The sequence below is a fragment of the Pseudophryne corroboree genome, chromosome 3, assembly GCF_028390025.1.
Source record: "Pseudophryne corroboree isolate aPseCor3 chromosome 3, aPseCor3.hap2, whole genome shotgun sequence".
Classification (NCBI taxonomy): Eukaryota; Metazoa; Chordata; class Amphibia; order Anura; family Myobatrachidae; genus Pseudophryne; species Pseudophryne corroboree.
The window spans coordinates 458,993,084-459,013,734 of record NC_086446.1 but is presented as its reverse complement, the minus strand read 5'-3'; the positions used below and the strand labels follow the sequence as shown (position 1 = coordinate 459,013,734).

General features: G+C 42.9%; 1 protein-coding gene and 2 pseudogenes across 1 annotated transcript in view; 2 read left to right on the top strand and 1 right to left on the bottom strand.

Moving 5' to 3' along the window:
• The first annotated feature begins 541 nt into the window (after positions 1–541).
• LOC135055992 (proton channel OTOP2-like) overlaps positions 542–20,651 on the top strand; it is a 75,758-nt gene continuing 55,648 nt past the window's right edge. The window contains exon 1 of the mRNA XM_063960670.1: positions 542–1,226. Within this exon, the coding sequence (XP_063816740.1) occupies positions 905–1,226 (322 nt within the window). The 5' untranslated portion in view covers positions 542–904. The remainder of the gene's footprint in view (positions 1,227–20,651) is intronic.
• LOC134890688 (5S ribosomal RNA) lies at positions 5,932–6,050 on the bottom strand (annotated as a pseudogene).
• Positions 6,891–7,009, top strand: LOC134890687 (5S ribosomal RNA; annotated as a pseudogene).

Genomic DNA, 20,651 nt, shown 5'->3' with positions numbered 1-20,651 from the left:
CGTATCCGCCGTCAGGCAGCTCGGCGGCGGATCGGCCAATGAGTAGGGCCCATAACAGTCCAGGTTTTAGTGATGTCCAGGTATGAGCACAGGTGACAATTAGTACCTCAGTTATTTTGATTTAACCATCTTTGCTGAAGCCTGGATATCACTAAAACCTGCAATATTAGTGTGACTTGAGGACAGAGGTTGTGAATTCCTGGTTTAAGGGGTAATGGGTCAGTGCCATCCTTTGTCACTAGCAGTGATGAAATGTCTGGTCACATTTCATAATCAGGACTTTGTGGGACATTAGTTGACATTTCACAACTGCCAAAAATCCGTCCAAAAACAAAAAACAAATGAGAATATGAGTGAATTAGTGTCAACAGCCTGCAGGTGTGTTCTGTAATAGAATTACCACTATATTATAAACATGTTGAAACATTAATGTGCCGCACCTCTGCCTACAGCATTGATGTCTGACAACTCTTCCCATTTACTTCAAAATTTTCAGCAACTGCTTTTAAACAAGTCTTTATTTAATTGTCTTTATTTTATTTGTTTTGTTTTGGATTATCTCCACATTACCTTACGTCACTGTAACTACTAAGATTTTGTCACAGTTGACAGCTCCTCCCATAAGCTAATGCTTTGTCCTGGTATTGAAATCCACATAATGCTCTGGTTACTTAAACAAAGCAAGCAATTATAAGAAAGTATCTGCTGGATCAAATACAAAGAACAAGTTTTCCCACAAAGTTAACACTGAACTCCTGTTAATAGAAAAGAATGTAGGACAACCCACGCAGAGGGAAGAGTAGAAGACCAGATATGACCAGCTTGTACAAAGGATGAATTCTTAGTCTGTGCTCTGCTGTCTGAACAGATCATACCTGCACACAAAACTTTAACAAAAGTCATCATGGAAATTGGGACAGACAAGGACGTGTCCAATGACCAAGTACAAGACGTGTCGGTGAAACTTCCTCAGCCTGAAGCCTGGAAGAAAGGGGGTCGGCTACTGTCTGGGCTTATAGGCTCCAATGTGCTACTTGTAAGCTGTGCTTTACTAACCTGTGTGTACACTGAGGATGTTGCAGTCTATGAGGTTGACTTTCTTATAATCCTGTCTGTCATGATGGTCATCTGTACTCTGTGGATGTTCTTCCAAATGTACTTCACATGGAAGTACAAAAATGCAATTCTGTATAAGGATTGCGAAGCAGGACCAATATGGATGAGAGGTCAGTCAGTTTATCTAATTTTTTGTGATAATCATTTGATTATGTTGTTTAGATTATTTTTATTTTTGTATAGGTAATGTTTTTATTTTGTGTATGTTAATATTTAAGTCCTAAACAAGTCTTATACCTGCCCAATGATCTTTTAATTAACTGGATATAATGTAGTCTGTTATATAAACAAATCTCATAAGGTATCCATAAGAGAACTAATATCAAGAGGCATGACGTCATAAATTCCATAGAATAACTACTTATGTGTCACTTGTTGGAAGTGAAAACACTGTTTGTCAATGTGATGGAAACCTGAAACAAATGAAATGAATTAGCTTGCATAAAAGCAAGTAGGAAAAACTAAAGGTGGGTACACACTAGGCGATGTGCTCTATGAGCGACGTCACCTAGTGTGTCCTCTCCCAGGCTCGGGCGGTCGGTGGCAGTGCGTACACACTGAGCGATATGCAAGCGGTATCGCTCAGTGATGTCACACCGTGGCCGGGCTGTGTATGTAGTTTTTGGATGACAGTCCAAATTGAGCTGCATGTATTGCCGACAGCAAGAGACATTAATGACCAGCAGGGCAGCGCATCACTCTGCGTCGGCGTAATTCACACTTAGTGATAAGTCCGTTGGGCAGACGGTACAGCTCGAGGCTCGTGACAGCCAGGCACAGAAACAGCTTCTTTCCTCAGGCAACTAACTTGGTTAATTCAGCAAACGCTTAAGGGCCCTACACACTGGCCGATAGAACTAAACGATATGAACGTTCTCGTTCATTAATGAACAAGAACTCGTTCATATCGTTCAGTGTGGAGGCAGCAATGATGAACGATACGCGGCCCCGCGCTTGTTCATCATTGGTGCCGGGTCGCTTGTGCATGCAGGCCAATATGGACGATCCCGTCCATATTTGCATGCACTGCTATGGAGCCGGGTGATGGGGGAAGTGAAGAAACTTCACTCCCCCCCCACCTCCCCCCCCCCACCGCCGGGTCACCCATCTGCCGTATTGGCAGTCGGGGAGCTCGGTGGCGGGACGCCCAGTCTGTAGGGCCCAGTAGTCATATTCACAAATCCACTCTGTACTCAACTCATGTACTCAAACTATCCTTCATGTGTTCTCCTTCCTCTATTTTTCTGTTGTATGTCATATTCTGTCTGGGAGCTGTGGTTATCGGAAACAAATTCCTTGTGTATTATGTACTGATATACTTGGCAATAAACTGATTCTGATAAAGTAAACAACGTTGCTCGGGAAGGGTCAAAATGAGCGACGTTGTTTCATTTTTTCGCTAAGTGTGTACCCTTCCTAACTGTAAAAATATGGAAGTCTCAAAAGCACAGTGATATATTCACAGTGATATAAAAGCAAAGTACCAAATTGTTTATGTGGTGGTACAGTCCCCTCAGGCCATGTCTGTCCCACCTAGGACCTACAGCAGTTAGGAGGTAGGCTGACCATATTATCCCTTTAACCTGGGACACTCATGAATTACACAGGTTCTGTGGCTGCTTACAAAGTTAAAACCAGGTGAAATGCAGGCTTGTAGTCAGCCAGCCACAGAACCTGTGTAATTCATGAGTGTCCCAGGTTAAAGGCATAATATGGTCAGCCTAGGTAAGTCACAACTGGAAACGTGGGCCTGGTACCAAGTTTTGATCCTGGGAACCCTCTCACATACCTCCCAACATGACCCTCTTCTGGATGGACAGAATGCTCTGCTCCTGGACTTTTCTCTTAATATATGATTGCCATCACTTGTGCTGCAACACCTTTCTTATCCATTGACTAGTTCAATACAGGTGCCGGCAATCATAAATTAAGAGAAAAGTCCAGAAGTAGAGCATTCTGTCCCTCCTGGAGAGGGTCATGTTGGGAGGTATGCTCTCATATCTGCTTTACTGATACTAATTACTGGATTTGCATATAGTCATGGCCTTCGTTGCGTCTTTTGCTGCAGTTGCTTGTGCAATATTATGCTATTATCACAACAAAGCCCTTCCCTGGTGTACATCCGTGCATCGGAATGTGCGAGGACTGTGGCCCCCTGTCAGTGTCTACAGATGCTACAATCATGTTTTGTGCATCTTATACTTCACCATCAGTTGCACCACTGAAACTTGCACAAGCTGTATGCTAGAATAAATAAACACTGCCATATCAGTGGCAAACAAGCCTTTGTCAGGAGGCAGTGGCAAACACAGGATTTCTAGAGGGGGGTTCCCAAATGCATTCCACAGTCTACCACTCTGCGGAACAATGGCACAAGTGCAGGAGTCTGGGAGACCAGTAGAGGAACCTAGTAACGATCCTGGATATTAAACATTGGTCTTTTTATACACTGGATACTGTATTGTGCATAACTCTGGAATGCCTGGAGCAATTTACACCAAACTTGGTACACATATGAATAACAATCTGGAAAAAAAAATACTGTGGGGGTAAGGCACCCCTAGGGGTGGGTGTGGAAAGTGGGTGACATGTAAAAATCCATAGTGTTCGGGGTCGCGGAGATGAATAGTGACACTTCTGATGCCGTTTAAGTGCAAGTTCAGCCCCCATCAGCATTGGGGCTGAGAAGGAAAAACTACTGTGGGGGGTAAGACACACCTAGCACCTCTAGGGGTGGGGGTGGGAAGGGGGTGACATGTAAAAAGCCATAGTCTTCGGGGTGGCGGAGATGGATAGTGATACTCCCGATGCCGTTTCAGTCCAAGTTCAGCCCCCATCAGCATGGGGGGTGAGAAGCTCTAGTAATCATATTATATGCCATTGCTAATTTGAGCCACTTGCCAAGATACACCTCCCCCCCGCGTTTGACTATGACTGAGGGCATCGGAAGCTGATTCCTGATTTGAAAACTTAGCCATGGCGCTTTCTACTAACAGGCACGTTTGTCCCCGATATATCAGTTGTGATGTATGGGCCACTGCCAGACTACAGTATGTTTTGTTTCTGAATTCACTAACATTCCTTTCCCTCTCTCAGATCGCAATCTTATTACCTGCATGCTCTCCTCCATTACGTCAAATTCAATGTCACTGAAATCTATCAAGTCTCCTCTATCCCGCAGTAATATTAACGCTATTAATTTTCAGCAACTATCTACCTCTCTGCAACCACTGCTCTCACCAATTTCTACATTCACCTCTTCTGAGACTGCTGTATTACACCTTAACCAAACTCTGGAAACATCACTCAATGAAGTGGCTCCAGCTACCCATCACACTCCACGTAGACTTAGATGTCAATCGTGGCACTCTAAATTCACAAGACACCTACAAAAATTCTCACGTAAAATTGTAATCCCCAGCATTTGACATCTGTAGTGTTGCAGCTCCGGGTATCAGCAGCCCCCTACCCCCAGCGCACTTGGGGTTAACATTCCTCTCTGCCATTGCCGCCGGAGAGGCAGAGCAACCGGCATTTAAAATCCTTTTTTTTTTTTTTCATATCCAGCTAAAGCGCTGGTAACATAGCAAACAACGGCACCTAGCGCCGGTAGTCCATTTCAATTATGGCACCTAGTGCCAATGTCTATTTAAAAATGGCACAGCAAAATGGGGGTTAACCACTTCAGGGTCGTGGCTGCCATTAAACAGGTGGGGGGGGGGAGGATATGGTTTGAGACTGGGACCCAGCCACAGGTGGGTTATACTGTTTCTGTGCAGGGTAAATACTGGCTTCTTTTGCATGTATCCCACAAATACTGGACAGCTTTATTTTTACAATGCAATTTAGATTTCAGTTTGAACACACCCCAATCAAATCTAAATCTCTCTGCACATGTTACAATCTATGGTACCCTGAATAAATTTATAATAGATGTTCAAGAGTTGGATTATCACAGGCTCGAAGTTACCAGCATGCAGTGTGTTGGCAGGAATCTGCTCTTGCTCTGGCACTATCTTCTCGGCAGCACAATTTCTTCTTCCCTCCTTTACACCGCAGCAGAGAGAGGCAAGAAAAAACGTACAATTACCCAGACAGGGAAGAGAAAAAAGAAAGACTCTGTGTTGGGGCACACTTTGAAATTTATGAATTTATTAAAACTTGACTTTTAATTTAGTATCACATAAAAAAAGGGGGAAGATAGTTTGATACAAAAAAATGTTCAAATACACAGAGTATACATATAATGGTAACAATCTACACAGAAATATTAGTTGAAATGTATAAAGTATAACAATAAAGTAAATAATAGATTCGTTATGAATCAAAATTAATTAGCAGAAATCATTAACAAAAATCAGGATAAGACTGATGAAAAATTAAGAGCACCTATGGTGAAAAATTTATCGAAAAATAATTATATGCCTGAGTCGATCAAGATAAGGAGTACAAATAAATGACATTAAAGTGAAATCACTGTGGTAATAATAATAGGTTGTTAGAGATCTATTGACCTATGTGATCTAGAAGGAAGGCATAGAAAAAAGTATAATTGTAATATAATTCATAATTGGAATACCAATTAACTGATGGTAGTCCCCTTGGTGGAAACTCTGTTTGCTACAAAAAAGATCCTAATGTAAAAGGACGTTTGTAAAAATTTGATACCAAACGACATTAATGAAGAAACAAAAATTGCCAAAAGAGAATAATGAATAATCAACAATTGTCAGGAGGGTAATCAAAAAATAGATACAGACTTTGAAAGTAAGGAAGTTGCTCTAACACTTCTGCTGTTTGTGATCATAGGTTGAATTTTTACTGCACCTGATATTCCCAAGTGGTCACCCAACTGGGTACTAATCAGGCTTGTCAACGCTTAGCTTCCAAGATCGGGTGAGATTGGGCGTTTCCGCTGAAATATGGCAGTAATTGCAACACTGAGACACAAATGAGAGAGTGTAATAGAGGATGAGCAACAAGGGTACTTCTGCTGTCCAGTTAGTAGTGCAGGTTCTCTGTTACTGTAGGCATTGCAGAGAGTGGTCTCGCATCTGGATGAGAGGGTACAGAATTATATAGAAATAATAAGTAGAGAATAGGGAGGGGACCCCACCTTCTGCTGTCCACTGTCTTATATGTTATAGCGGAAAGTGGATGAGAGAGGTAGGTTAGTCTCACCTATTGAAATATGAAGGGTTGAGGGTAAAGTGGTGTGATCACAAACAGTCAATGTGTAACAGGCTAATATGCTGAGTCAGAAGACCAATATCATAAATATTATTAAATGAGAAAAAGAGCCTGCTGATAAGTAGCATGCATACATTTATGCTACTTATCAGCACTATATCAATGGCTATTTCGCTACCTAGGCACTTCTTAATTATTATTATTTAGCGCAACTCAGGCTCTTTTTCTCATTTAATAATATTTATGATATTGGTCTTCTGACTCAGCATATTAGCCTGTTACACATTGACTGTTTGTGATCACACCACTTTACCCTCAACCCTTCATATTTCAATAGGTGAGACTAACCTACCTCTCTCATCCACTTTCCGCTATAACATATAAGACAGTGGACAGCAGAAGGTGGGGTTCCCTCCCTATTCTCTACTTATTATTTCTATATAATTCTGTACCCTCTCATCCAGATGCGAGACCACTCTCTGCAATGCCTACAGTAACAGAGAACCTGCACTACTAACTGGACAGCAGAAGTACCCTTGTTGCTCATCCTCTATTACACTCTCTCATTTGTGTCTCAGTGTTGCAATTACTGCCATATTTCAGCGGAAACGCCCAATCTCACCCGATCTTGGAAGCTAAGCGTTGACAAGCCTGATTAGTACCCAGTTGGGTGACCACTTGGGAATATCAGGTGCAGTAAAAATTCAACCTATGATCACAAACAGCAGAAGTGTTAGAGCAACTTCCTTACTTTCAAAGTCTGTATCTATTTTTTGATTACCCTCCTGACAATTGTTGATTATTCATTATTCTCTTTTGGCAATTTTTGTTTCTTCATTAATGTCGTTTGGTATCAAATTTTTACAAACGTCCTTTTACATTAGGATCTTTTTTGTAGCAAACAGAGTTTCCACCAAGGGGACTACCATCAGTTAATTGGTATTCCAATTATGAATTATATTACAATTATACTTTTTTCTATGCCTTCCTTCTAGATCACATAGGTCAATAGATCTCTAACAACCTATTATTATTACCACAGTGATTTCACTTTAATGTCATTTATTTGTACTCCTTATCTTGATCAACTCAGGCATATAATTGTTTTTCGATAAATTTTTCACCATAGGTGCTCTTAATTTTTCATCAGGCTTATCCTGATTTTTGTTAATGATTTCTGCTAATTAATTTTGATTCATAACGAATCTATTATTTACTTTATTGTTATACTTTATACATTTCAACTAATATTTCTGTGTAGATTGTTATCATTATATGTATACTCTGTGTATTTGAACATTTTTTTGTATCAAACTATCTCCCCCCTTTTTTTATGTGATACTAAATTAAAAGTAAAGTTTTAATAAATTCATAAATTTCAAAGTGTGCCCCAACACAGAGCCTTTCTTTTTTCTCTTCCCTATCCAATTATTACTGACTCTGGGAGCACCACCATCCTACAATAATTATTAGATGCCTTCTTTAAGGATCTCAAAGCGTAATATTGTTGGTCATTTGAACAGTTTTCTACAATTCTTGTATAAATCTATGTTCATCGCTATAATAATCTTCCTGTGCGGAACCAAACCAAACCTTCCAATTACCCAGACAGACAAAGTGGCAGACAGAATGTATGCAAAAGGATTTTTGAATTTATTTCTAGTGACCCTCAATAAAGGCAAGGATGGGTCACTTCAATTAAAGGAACATATGGCAAGCATTTCTCAAATCACATCAAATACAGCAATCACTAATGCCTACCTAACGGTTGTCAATTATTCCCACTTAGCAGTTTTGCAATCCTATCTAAATATCAATCACAATCATATCTAGTTAGCAATTCACAGTTATGTCTACATTGCGGTTCACAATCATATTTACTTAAGCAATGGAGCAAGATATTCCCATACATTCCTCTACACTCTCAGGGCCTAATTCAGCCTGGATCGTTATTCAGAGAAAGTGCAGTTGTCTGCGAGTAGAAAGGCGTCGCCCTGACGGGAAAAAAATGCCCCGAATAAGTTTCCGAATGCATCGCAGATCGCCATCCATTCGCAGATGCATACGCAATTTCCGGAACATCAAAGATTTGTTGCAGTCTGAGCAAATGTGAGTAGATCTGAGGCTGCAACTAATCTGTGACTGAGACGGCCTGGAAGTGGGCTGCGCTGACGTTAAAACATCTGGGCACACCTGCATTTTTTCTGACACACCCAGAAAACGTCTGTTTTCCACCCATAAACGCCGGCGTCCTGTCAGTCAAACAGCGACTATATTGTGATTATGATCTGTATGTAATTTCTGTTGCTACAACCCACACGTGTGTCCAATGCGAATGCTATGCATGTGCAGTCATTCCATAATCGCTTGATTTGCGAATTCTGTAATTAGTGATTCATGCTGAATTAGGCCCTCAATATGGTTTGGTTCAATTACAATTAAATAGATAAGTGCAGGACACAATGGGCCTAATTCAGACATGGTCGCTGTTGTGCAAATTTGCACAGTGGCTGATTATCGATAGACTGCGCATGCATCATAGTGTGGACGTGCGAGGCCAACCTGCAAAAGAATCCTGTGATTTATTTATTTTTGATCGCTAGGCGTACGCAAGGTAAATGACAGGAAACGGACGTTTGGGGGTGGTAACTGGCCGTTTTCTGGAAGTGTCAGGAAAAATGCAGGCATTGCCAAGCGTTTTCAGGGCAGGTGTGTGACGTCAGCTCCGGCCCCGATCAGCCTGTTTGTATTGCACCGTAGGAGTAAGTCCTGGGCTACGTACAGACTGCAAATATGGAAAAATCATTCAATGGTGAGTGAGTTGCAATTGAATTTGCAGATATCCTAGTTTTCGCACCGCGTACACATGCATTCGCAAACTTGCACGAGGCGGGTTTTCACTCTCTATGGGCGGAGGCTATCTGATCACAGCCCTCTGCAAAATCGCAGAGGAGCGTTCAGGTCTGAATTAGGCCATATGTCATGTATTAGAATTAGTAGAGTAGCTTTGCTAATTTTGGCCCGGGTTATTTAGGAATCGTTGTGTGCACAGTTGAGGCCCCTTACTTGGATGTATTGTATACATACAATAAGATCTGTATTTAAATGGTATTGTTGCAGCGCTGTTATACAGTATGTATTAGGAACAATGGGGGTGATTCCGAGTTGTTCGCTCGCTAGCTGCTTTTAGCAGCATTGCACATGCTAAGCCGCCGCCCTCTGGGAGTGTATCTTAGCTTAGCAGAAGTGCGAACGAAAGATTAGCAGAATTGCGAATAGAAATTTCTTAGCAGTTTCTGAGTAGCTCCAGACTTACTCAGCCATTGCCACCAGCTCAGTCCTCTTCGTTCCTGGTTTGACGTCACAAACACACCCAGCGTTTGCCCAACCACTCCCCCGTTTCTCCAGCCACTTCTGCGTTTTGCAACTCGAACGCCTGCGTTTTTCCGCACACTCCCATAAAACGGCCAGTTTCCGCCCAGAAACACCCACTTCCTGTCAATCACACTACGATCAGCACAGCGATGAAAAAGCTTTGTTATGCTGTGAGTAAAATACCTAACTTTTGTGTAAAATAACTAAGCGCATGCGCTCTGCGAACCTTGCGCATGCGCAGTAAGCGACTAATCGCAGTATAGCGAAAATCGGCAACGAGTGAACAACTCGGAATGACCCCCCCATATTGGGGCAGATGTATTGACCTGGAGAGGGCAGAAGGAAGTGATAAGTGCAAGGTGATAAACACAACAGCCAATCAGCTCCAATATGCAAATTGACTGTTAGGAGCTGACTGGCTGGTGCGTTGATCACCTTGCACTTATCACTGGCTTATCACTTCCTTATGCCTTCTCCAGGTTAATACATGTGCCCCATAGTCTAGCACATAAAGTCATTCTGGTGAATGCATAAAAGAAATGGGTGTTTCTCACCTAATCAGTGGATCGTAAAGGCGATGGCTTCTCCTCCTATTTCAGGGCAGTCTGGGATAACTTAGAGCTCTCTTTTCCATTGGAATGCATGGTCTGGCTATGGCACCACAAGTCTCAGTCATCTCTTTAATGCAGTTTGTCTCTCAGGGCACGGTCTTTCCCATTTGCTGCTCATCTTCCTTACTTGTACTGTATGTTATGCATACCTCCCAACATTTCCAGATGCCCAGGAGAGACTCCATGGCATGGCCGGAAAGGGGGCGTGGCCTATGTAAAAGGCGGTGTGGTTTTGCAGGAGTGCCGCAACCGTGAGCTACGCCCCCATTTTCCATCACTATGGGGGCATGGCCAGCACTCTGAGCTGCTGGCATGCCCCCTGTCCCTCTGTCTCTAGTGAATAGACGCTGTGCGCATGCACACAGCATCTATTCACCACTGCTCTGCTAAGCAGGGCAGTGATGACAGGAGCCTCCCAACTGACCCCCCCTCCCCACCACCACCACCACGGGACACTGCGGCCCATGGGTGGGACAGCGGGACAGTCCCAGAAAAAACGGGACTGTCCTGCGAAAATCGGGACAGTTGGGAAGTATGTGTAATGTCATGCTTCCACACTTTATGTAACATTCTCTGGCTCACATTAAAGGGAAAAGGGAAGAGGGAAATTTGTTGCACAGGAGACTCAGATGAACTTGATTTTATTTATTATGAGTTACAGAATATATGCTTGAAAAAAACCCCTGTTACTAATTTTTCTATTATAAGAGTATATAAATAGGGGGTGCTACCACAGATCTTAACATTATTGTAGACAAAAGAGAGAAGAGAGAAAGAGATCTGTCTCCGGTGCACATAAGTTTTTTATAAAAATTAACTTTTATTATTTCCTTAAAATAATTGGATTGAATCTACTATTGCATCCAGAATTACCTGGATGCACTAAATGCGAAATATTAAAACAAAACAAAACATAAGGTGATACGAAAATAGACAAGACTGTGTGTAATAAAGAAAAACAGAAATAAATTGGTTAAAAACTCCCAGCTGGGCGTCTTTTATGTCTACTAGCTGATGTATATTGTCTTATCTGACTAGTAACAGTATTTTCTAATACAATAGTGCTACAGTAATAGAGGAACAGATATTTGCTTCTGGGTTTCTCTGAAATATTACACAAATGTTGCTCTTTAATTCTCCCAGACTAATAACTGTAACAATGTTGTTGTACTGGCTCATCTGGAGGATTCTGGCACACTGCCCAGATTATTATAATGAGTGTTTGCAGATGACTGCTGGTTTACCTCCAGCAGGTTGCAGGGAAATATTGTTAAATCATACAATATGTTCCTATATTGCCAATGATATTATAGTATATAGATTTTTAGGTAGCCTTTAAATTCGTATATATGAAGGCTTGGCCTATGCCAGCATAGATAAATGATGGTAGAAATTATATATATATTAAATGCTGCAGGCCTACATAATTAGTGAAATGCTGCAAATCACTCTCAAATGTGTGTGTGCTATAATCACCAAAGAATGTTCATTTGTACATTAACTGATACTGGTGGCTGGTTGGCACATATATACATATCAGATTTTATCATGTATTTGCATAAAGAAATTGTATGCATGTATAATTATCAAAAAGTCTCCATGATCATAATTAATTTATAATTTATTTATATATATGGATACCTTTAGTATCTAATATAAGAGTGCTGCCGAATTTAGTAAGGGAATATACCATTAATTAACACTCTTATTTATAGGAATAGATATATTCTATATGCCGTGATTAAGTTAGTAGTCACAGCCCCACACTGTATAGTACGGTACAGAGCGTTAATGATTACGGCGTGTGTGCCATCCCATATGTGATTTGCTGGCGTGCACATAAAGGCATAGATTTTAGTATTGGCTTTTCAAAATATCTAATATAAGGGTGCCGCCGGGGTCACACATACACACTGTGTTATCCTGCACAGAGCGCTAGTGATTAAAGCGCGTGTGCCATCCCGTATGTAATTTACTAATATGCACCGATGAGCACCGATTTTAGAATCAATTTTTAGTTAGACATTTAGAATAGACATGTAGGACGCCCAGCCGGTGCCGTCCTGCGTACGTTTCGCAAAAAGCTTCGTCAGGGTAACAAGCTGGGCGTCCTACATGTCTATTCTAAAAAGCCAATACTAAAATCTATGCCTTTATGTGCACGCTAGCAAATCACATATGGGATGGCACACACGCCGTAATCATTAACGCTCTGTACCGTACTATACAGTGTGGGGCTGTGACTACTAACTTAATCACGGCATATAGAATATATCTATTCCTATAAATAAGAGTGTTAATTAATGGTATATTCCCTTACTAAATTCGGCAGCACTCTTATATTAGATACTAAAGGTATCCATATATATAAATAAATTATAAATTAATTATGATCATGGAGACTTTTTGATAATTATACATGCATACAATTTCTTTATGCAAATACATGATAAAATCTGATATGTATATATGTGCCAACCAGCCACCAGTATCAGTTAATGTGCAAACGAACATTCTTTGGTGATTATAGCACACACACATTTGAGAGTGATTTGCAGCATTTCACTAATTAAGTAGGCCTGCAGCATTTAATATATATATAATTTCTACCATCATTTATCTATGCTGACATAGGCCAAGCCTTCATATATACGAATTTAAAGGCTACCTAAAAATCTATATACTATAATATCATTGGCAATATAGGAACATATTGTATGATTTAACAATATTTCCCTGCAACCTGCTGGAGGTAAACCAGCAGTCATCTGCAAACACTCATTATAATAATCTGGGCAGTGTGCCAGAATCCTCCAGATGAGCCAGTACAACAACATTGTTACAGTTATTAGTCTGGGAGAATTAAAGAGCAACATTTGTGTAATATTTCAGAGAAACCCAGAAGCAAATATCTGTTCCTCTATTACTGTAGCACCATTGTATTAGAAAATACTGTTACTAGTCAGATAAGACAATATACATCAGCTAGTAGACATAAAAGACGCCCAGCTGGGAGTTTTTAACCAATTTATTTCTGTTTTTCTTTATTACACACAGTCTTGTCTATTTTCGTATCACCTTATATTTTGTTTTGTTTTAATATTTCGCATTTAGTGCATCCAGGTAATTCTGGATGCAATAGTAGATTCAATCCAATTATTTTAAGGAAATAATAAAAGTTAATTTTTATAAAAAAACTTATGTGCACCGGAGACAGATCTCTTTCTCTCTTCTCTCTTTTGTCAACATTCTCTGGCTGACAGCTTGCAGATCTTCCCATCATGGATGCTTCCTTTTGTTTTTCAGTCAACTCTCCACAGCCCCCGCTCCTCCACCAGTTCACTTCTTGTCCCCTCCATCTGTGGCTTTACAAATTTCTTCTGTAATCTGAGACTCCTAAAGCCTATCTTACTTTGCCAGTGGTGCAAGGAGAAATTTGTTCTTAGTGGTAATGATAGTAAAAATGGGTGTGGTCACGTGTCATGAGGGGGCATGGTCACACAAAACTAGGGGAGTTGCTACAAGGCAATAGGGGCATGGCCACATTATGCCACACACCGTAATGCCCCTTATACATTATGCCAAACACCATAATGCCCATTACACATTATGCCCATTAACATTATGCCACACACCATAATGCTTATTACACATTATGCCACACACCATAATGCCCAATACACATTATGCCAGACACTGTAATGCCCATTAAACATTATTCCACACACTGTAATGCCTTACATATTATAACACACCGTAATGCCTATTACATACATGCCACACACATTTATGCCACTGACACCATTTTAGGTCCCACACACAAAAATGCCCCTTATAAATGATGTCCCAGCTGTGGGCTGGTGGTACTGAGTACCACCACCAAATTTCTTTATGGTACTCCATACCGCCCTACTTTCAGCACTGGACATGGCATAGTGATACATTTCAACCCTGGGGTATCACACATTACCCCACTTGCAGTGCAACATACAGTAGTTCTGCCCAGTTGCTTCATAATTTGACTCACAAACATGAATCAGGCCCTGTTTGAGAATATGCAAGTGCCAGGATGTGTACTGTGACACCAACCCGCAGCTCTGCTAATCTCAGCAGCTGCATACGGAAATTTAGTGTCAACTATCAAAGTTCTGAGTAGCCCTATGGTGGCATAGTGTGGGCGCTGGATTTAAGACACAGATGCCATGTTCATTGTGTATGGAACTGCAGGATGAGACATGCCCCAAAAATGGTTGCAACACGCCTTAATTTTTGCTGCCACTCAACATTACCTCCCCCAAATGGTAGAGGTAACCCCTGTCTCCTTCCTGCCTGTCAATCGCTTCCATTAAATTCTCACTAGAACTGTCATTGCTAATGAATCTCTGTAAGCATTAAAGCTGTGATGCATTCGCAGACTGACGATAACTACTTAACTGTGTAACCATCGGAAATGCGTCCATCTCTTCATCAGGCCCTGTGTCACTTCTGTGTGATGCTAGCTGCCCCTTACTCCCTGTGCTGGGGCTGCCAAGAGTGACTACTCGGCCCACCCCTTTCCCATACTACTCCTCAGTATGCACAGTACCCTTATATTTCATTCCAGTATACACAGCCCCCTCCCCCATACTACCCCTCAGTACGCTCAGCAACCCCATATTCCAGTCCAGTATACAAAGCCTTCTCCCCATACTACACCCCTAGTGCACACAGTAACCCCCATTACAATCCAGTATACACAGCACCCCTCCCGATACTACTCATCAGTACACACAGCACCCCCATATTACAATGCAGTATGCACAGCGCCATCCCCCATATTACCCCCAGCATACACAGCCCCCTCCTCCATATTGCCCGTCAGTACACACATCACCCCATATTACAATCCAGTATACACAGCACCCCTCCCCCATACTACCTACCAGTACACACAGCACCCCCATATTACAATGCAGTATGCACAGCGCCATCCCCCATATTACCCCCAGCATACACAGCCCCCTCCTCCATATTGCCCGTCAGTACACACATCACCCCATATTACAATCCAGTATACACAGCACCCCTCCCCCATACTACCTACCAGTACACACAGCACCCCCATATTACAATGCAGTATGCACTGCCCCCTTCCCCATATTACCCCCAGCATACACAGCCCCCTCCTCTATATTGCCTATCAGTACACACATCACCCTCATATTACAATCCAGTATACACAGCACCCCTCCCCCATACTACCTACCAGTACACACAGCACCCCCATATTACAATGCAGTATGCACTGCCCCCTTCCCCATATTAACCCTCAGTACACACAGCATCCCCATATTACATTTCAGTATAAACAGCCCCCCTCCCCATATTATCCCCAGTATGCGCAGCCCAGTTTCCCATATTACCCCAGCACCATAATATTACACTGCAGTATGCACAGACAATTTCCCCATATTACCCCCAGTACACACAGCAACTTCATGGGTACTAGGCTTTTTTGCTTCTGTAAAGAGCAGTGAGCCAGGACAGAATGGTGAGGGGTACAGATGATCTATGGTTGATACTTAAACCATATTATTGCCATTTAAAATTTAAGGGTCAAGAGAGCTGAGAATTTTTGGCTTTGAAAAACCAATGCTTACAAATATGAACTATTAAGGAGGCAAAAAAATTAAATATGAGGAGTGTAGTACCCAGGGACGGATCCAGAACAAAATGACAGGGGGACATCATGACAGGAGGGTGGCGGTTGGCGCACACTCCTGGGAAAGTGGGTGTGTACTCACAACAAGGGGCGTGGCTTCAAATGGAATGGCGTATCCACAAGCCAGTGGGTGACAGGAAAGGGTGACGTGGAGTAGTAGTGGGTGACAGAGAGAGCGTGAGGTCTTTGAGAGGGTGACAGGAGAGAGAGGGTGTTGGGGAGATAGTGACGCAGAGGGAGACGAGGAGAGATAGTGAGAGACGGAGAGGCAGTGGGTGACCAGGAGAGGCAGAGGAAGACAGGGAGAATGTCTTTATGTAATTTAGGCTTAAATATTTAGATAACAAAAGCGATCACTTTGGGGGTAATTCCAAGTTGATCGCAGCAGGAATTTTGTTAGCTGTTGGGCAAAACCATGTGCACTGCAGGGGGGACAGATATAACATGTGCAGAGAGAGTTAGATGTGGGTTGGTGTGTTCAATCTGCAATCTAAATAAAGCAGCCAGTATTTACCCTGCACAGAAACAAACTAACCCACCCAAATCTAACTCTTTCTGCACATGTTATATCTGCCTCCCCTACAGTGCACATGGTTTTGCCCAACTGCTTACAAAATTCCTGCTGTGATCAACTTGGAATTACCCCCTTTGTCCCAAAATGTGAGGATTGTTGGGCATTCCCATAAATTATGGACAGGGCTGGCTCCAGGCCTACTAGCACCCTGAGTGAGAACATTTCAAAGCCAAGTGCGCGCTTCTCGAAAAATGAGAAAGGATCCATCGGAAAGGATCTGACATGATTTGAATATACCCCAATGTCTCCAGTATAGTGCAAGATACAATGCAAAAAATGGAAAGCTGCTCAATCAGATTGTAATGTCACTCAGGTGCTAAAAGGGAGGGGTAATTCTGTGTAGGAAAAACAATATGTTCCCTAATGCACACCGAGTGAAAAATATTACTACATAATAGTCAGATAATACGGAGATCTTAGTTGCGTATATCTGCAGATATAGGGTTAAGCCCCTAGGCCAATCGACAAGGCTTCTCCGTCACTTAATAAGAAGCACAGAAGTATATCTGCAGATATACGCAACTAAGATCTCCGTATTATCTGACTATTATGTAGTAATATTTTTCACTCGGTGTGCATTAGGGAACATATTGTTTTTCCTACACAGAATTACCCCTCCCTTTTAGCACCTGAGTGACATTACAATCTGATTGAGCAGCTTTCCATTTTGTGCATTGTATTTAGAGAGGCATGGATGGGTCAGCATTAGGAGGGATTGCTGACTCCAGAGTGCCATAGGGGAAGCCAGGGGTATCTCCAGGTAAGCTGGCTCTCAGATGCTGTAGGAGCCATTACCATGTGGCCTTACACTGGGAATTTAACCCAGACATATTTGTAATTATTTATGGGGTGGGTGTGGGGTGCGGTGGCCCCTATGTCGGTATGGCTGGGCTGCTTCAGGTCGGCACACCCAAACATTTTATTAACACTTATGATTTTCCCTATCACTTTGTATATATTATTTTAATCACACCACTTACATAGCACTTCTGTGCTTCTTATTAACCCTTATTAATTCTCACCTGTGTGCTAACCTGGGGTGGCCGGCCTGTGCCGACATCATGGGGTCCTGCACCCCGGACCCATACCTAGTATTAGGGACCCCCAGTGACGGAGAAGCCTTGTCGATTGGCCTGGGGGCTTAACCCTATATCTGCAGATATACGCAACTAAGATCTCCGTATTATCTGACTATTATGTAGTAATATTTTTCACTCGGTGCGCATTAGGGAACATATTGTTTTTCCTACACAGAATTACCCCTCCCTTTTAGCACCTGAGTGACATTACAATCTGATTGAGCAGCTTTCCATTTTGTGCATTGTATTTAGAGAGGCATGGATGGGTCAGCATTAGGAGGGATTGCTGACTCCAGAGTGCCATAGGGGAAGCCAGGGGTATCTCCAGGTAAGCTGGCTCTCAGGTGCTGTAGGAGCCATTACCATGTGGCCTTACACTGGGAATTTAACCCAGACATATTTGTAATTATTTATGGGGTGGGTGTGGGGTGCGGTGGCCCCTGTGTCGGTATGGCTGGGCTGCTTCAGGTCGGCACACCCTAACACTTTATTAACACTTATGATTTTCCCTATCACTTTGTATATATTATTTTAATCACACCACTTACATAGCACTTCTGTGCTTCTTATTAACCCTTATTAATTCTCACCTGTGTGCTGACCTGGGGTGGCCGGCCTGTGCCGACATCATGGGGTTCTGCACCCCGGACCCATACCTAGTATTAGGGACCCCCAGTGACGGAGAAGCCTTGTCGATTGGCCTGGGGGCTTAACCCTATATCTGCAGATATACGCAACTAAGGTCTCTGTATTATCTGACTATTATGTAGTAATATTTTTCACTCGGTGTGCATTAGGGAACATATTGTTTTTCCTAGTGCAAGATACACATAATGACCCCAGTAGTGCAGTTCCAGATAGACATGATATGCCCCCCAGCAGTGCCATATACACATGATATGCCCCCCAGCAGTGCCATATACACATGATATGTCCCCCCCCCCCCCCCAGCAGTGCCATATTCACAAGAATTACCTCCCAGCTGTGCCAGACACACATGATATGCCCCCCGGCAGTGCCAGACACACATGATATGCCCCCCGGCAGTGCCAGACAGACATGATATGCCAACTCAGCAGTGCCAGACAGACATGATATGCCAACCCAGCAGTGCCAGATAGACATGATATGCCCCCAAGGACACGTCAGCAGTCTCCCTAACCCCCACCCCAGCTCTGCCCCTTTACCTCTCACATCCCTGGTCACACTGCCAACTCGTTACTACGCAGGATTTACTGGGGGGGTGGGGTGTTCCATATTGAACACCTATATGAACTGTAGCATACCACACACATACGTACTGTACAAATTACACATACACATTGGACACACATACATAGCGCACCATACATACATGATCATTGCACTCACATACACAGCACACACATACATAGTGCACCATACAAACATACACATTGCGCACACACAAATAGCACACACGTGTGTGTGTGTGTGTGTGTGTGTGTGTGTGTGTGTGTGTGTGTGTGTGTGTGTGTGTGTGGGGGGGGGGTCCGTATTGAAACCTAGACATACTGTAGCTAACAGCACGTATACACATTGCACGTATGTACGTACGTACGTACGTACATACACAAATGCACACACATAAATTGCACTCCGTACACACATACACTTGCATGCACATAAATAGCACACCATACACACATGCACTTGCATGCACATACTGTACATAACATATCATACACACATACATAGCATACTGTAGCACACACGACACCCCCACACACACACACACACAAACCGCACACCTGTGGCTCTGGTACAAAGCGCCTGGGGAACCAATGAGCCACCCAGCGGGAACTGCCAGTGGGATGAACAGCGCGCTGCCACTGTGCGGTGCTGAGCCGGGAGACAGGGAGGAGGAGCGCCACCTGGTGGGGGAGGGAGTAAACTGTTCTGAATCGGAAAAGGGAGAAGGAGCCTCAAAGCGGCACAACATTAAAAAAATGACAGGGCACCCTGTGTGGCTGCTCTATTCGAACGTAGAATGCCAATAGCATAGGATGCGGTCTATATCAAAATATCAGAAAAAGAGGACCCCCTATTGTATTATAATATAAACAAGTACACTTAAGGTGCATACACACAGTGAGATTCAGGCTAACCCCCAATTCTCACTGTGCGATAGGGACTAGGGGGTAATTTAGACCTGATCGCTTGTTAGCGGTTATTGCAGTGCTGCAATCAGGTCAGAACTGTGCATGCGTACGCACCGCAATGTGCAGTCGCATCACACTGGTACAAAGCGGATCATTGCTGTGCAATGAGTTTTTTATGAAGAATCCATTCGCACAGCCGATTGCAAAAAGATTGACAGAAAGAAGGCGTTTGTGGGTGGCAACTGACCATTTTCTGGGAGTGGTTGGAAAAACGCAGACTATCTGTTCGCAGCACTGCAAAAAACTGCTAGTGAGCAATCGGGTCTGAATTACCCCCTAAGTCGGTATTGCATGCATTTAATGACTATGCTTGCGATACAGACTATGGGGGTCATTCTGAGTTGAGCGCTCGCTAGCAACTTTTTGCTGGCTTGCGATCAAATAATCGCCGCCTATGGGGGAGTGTATTTTCGCTTTGCAAGTGTGCAAACGCGTGTGCTGCCGAGCGGGCCGAAATCATTTTGTGCAGTTTCTAAGTAGCTCTAGACTTACTCAGCCCTTGTGATCATTTCAGTGTGTCTGGTCCGGACTTGCCCTGCAAACGCCTGGACATGCTTACGTTTTTCCAACCACTCCCTGAAAACGGTCAGTTGATACCCATAAACGCCCTCTTCCTGTCAATCACCGTGTGTTCGGCTGTGCGAAGGGATCCTTCATAAAATCCATTGCTCAGCAACAAACCGCTTTGTAGTCGTATGACACACCTGCGCATTGCGGTGCATATGCATGTGCAGTTTAGGCGTGGTTGAGATGATCGCTGTGCTGCAAAATGTTGCTGGCGAGCGACCAACTCGGAATGAGTCCTCATGTGCGATTTTGGCTAAG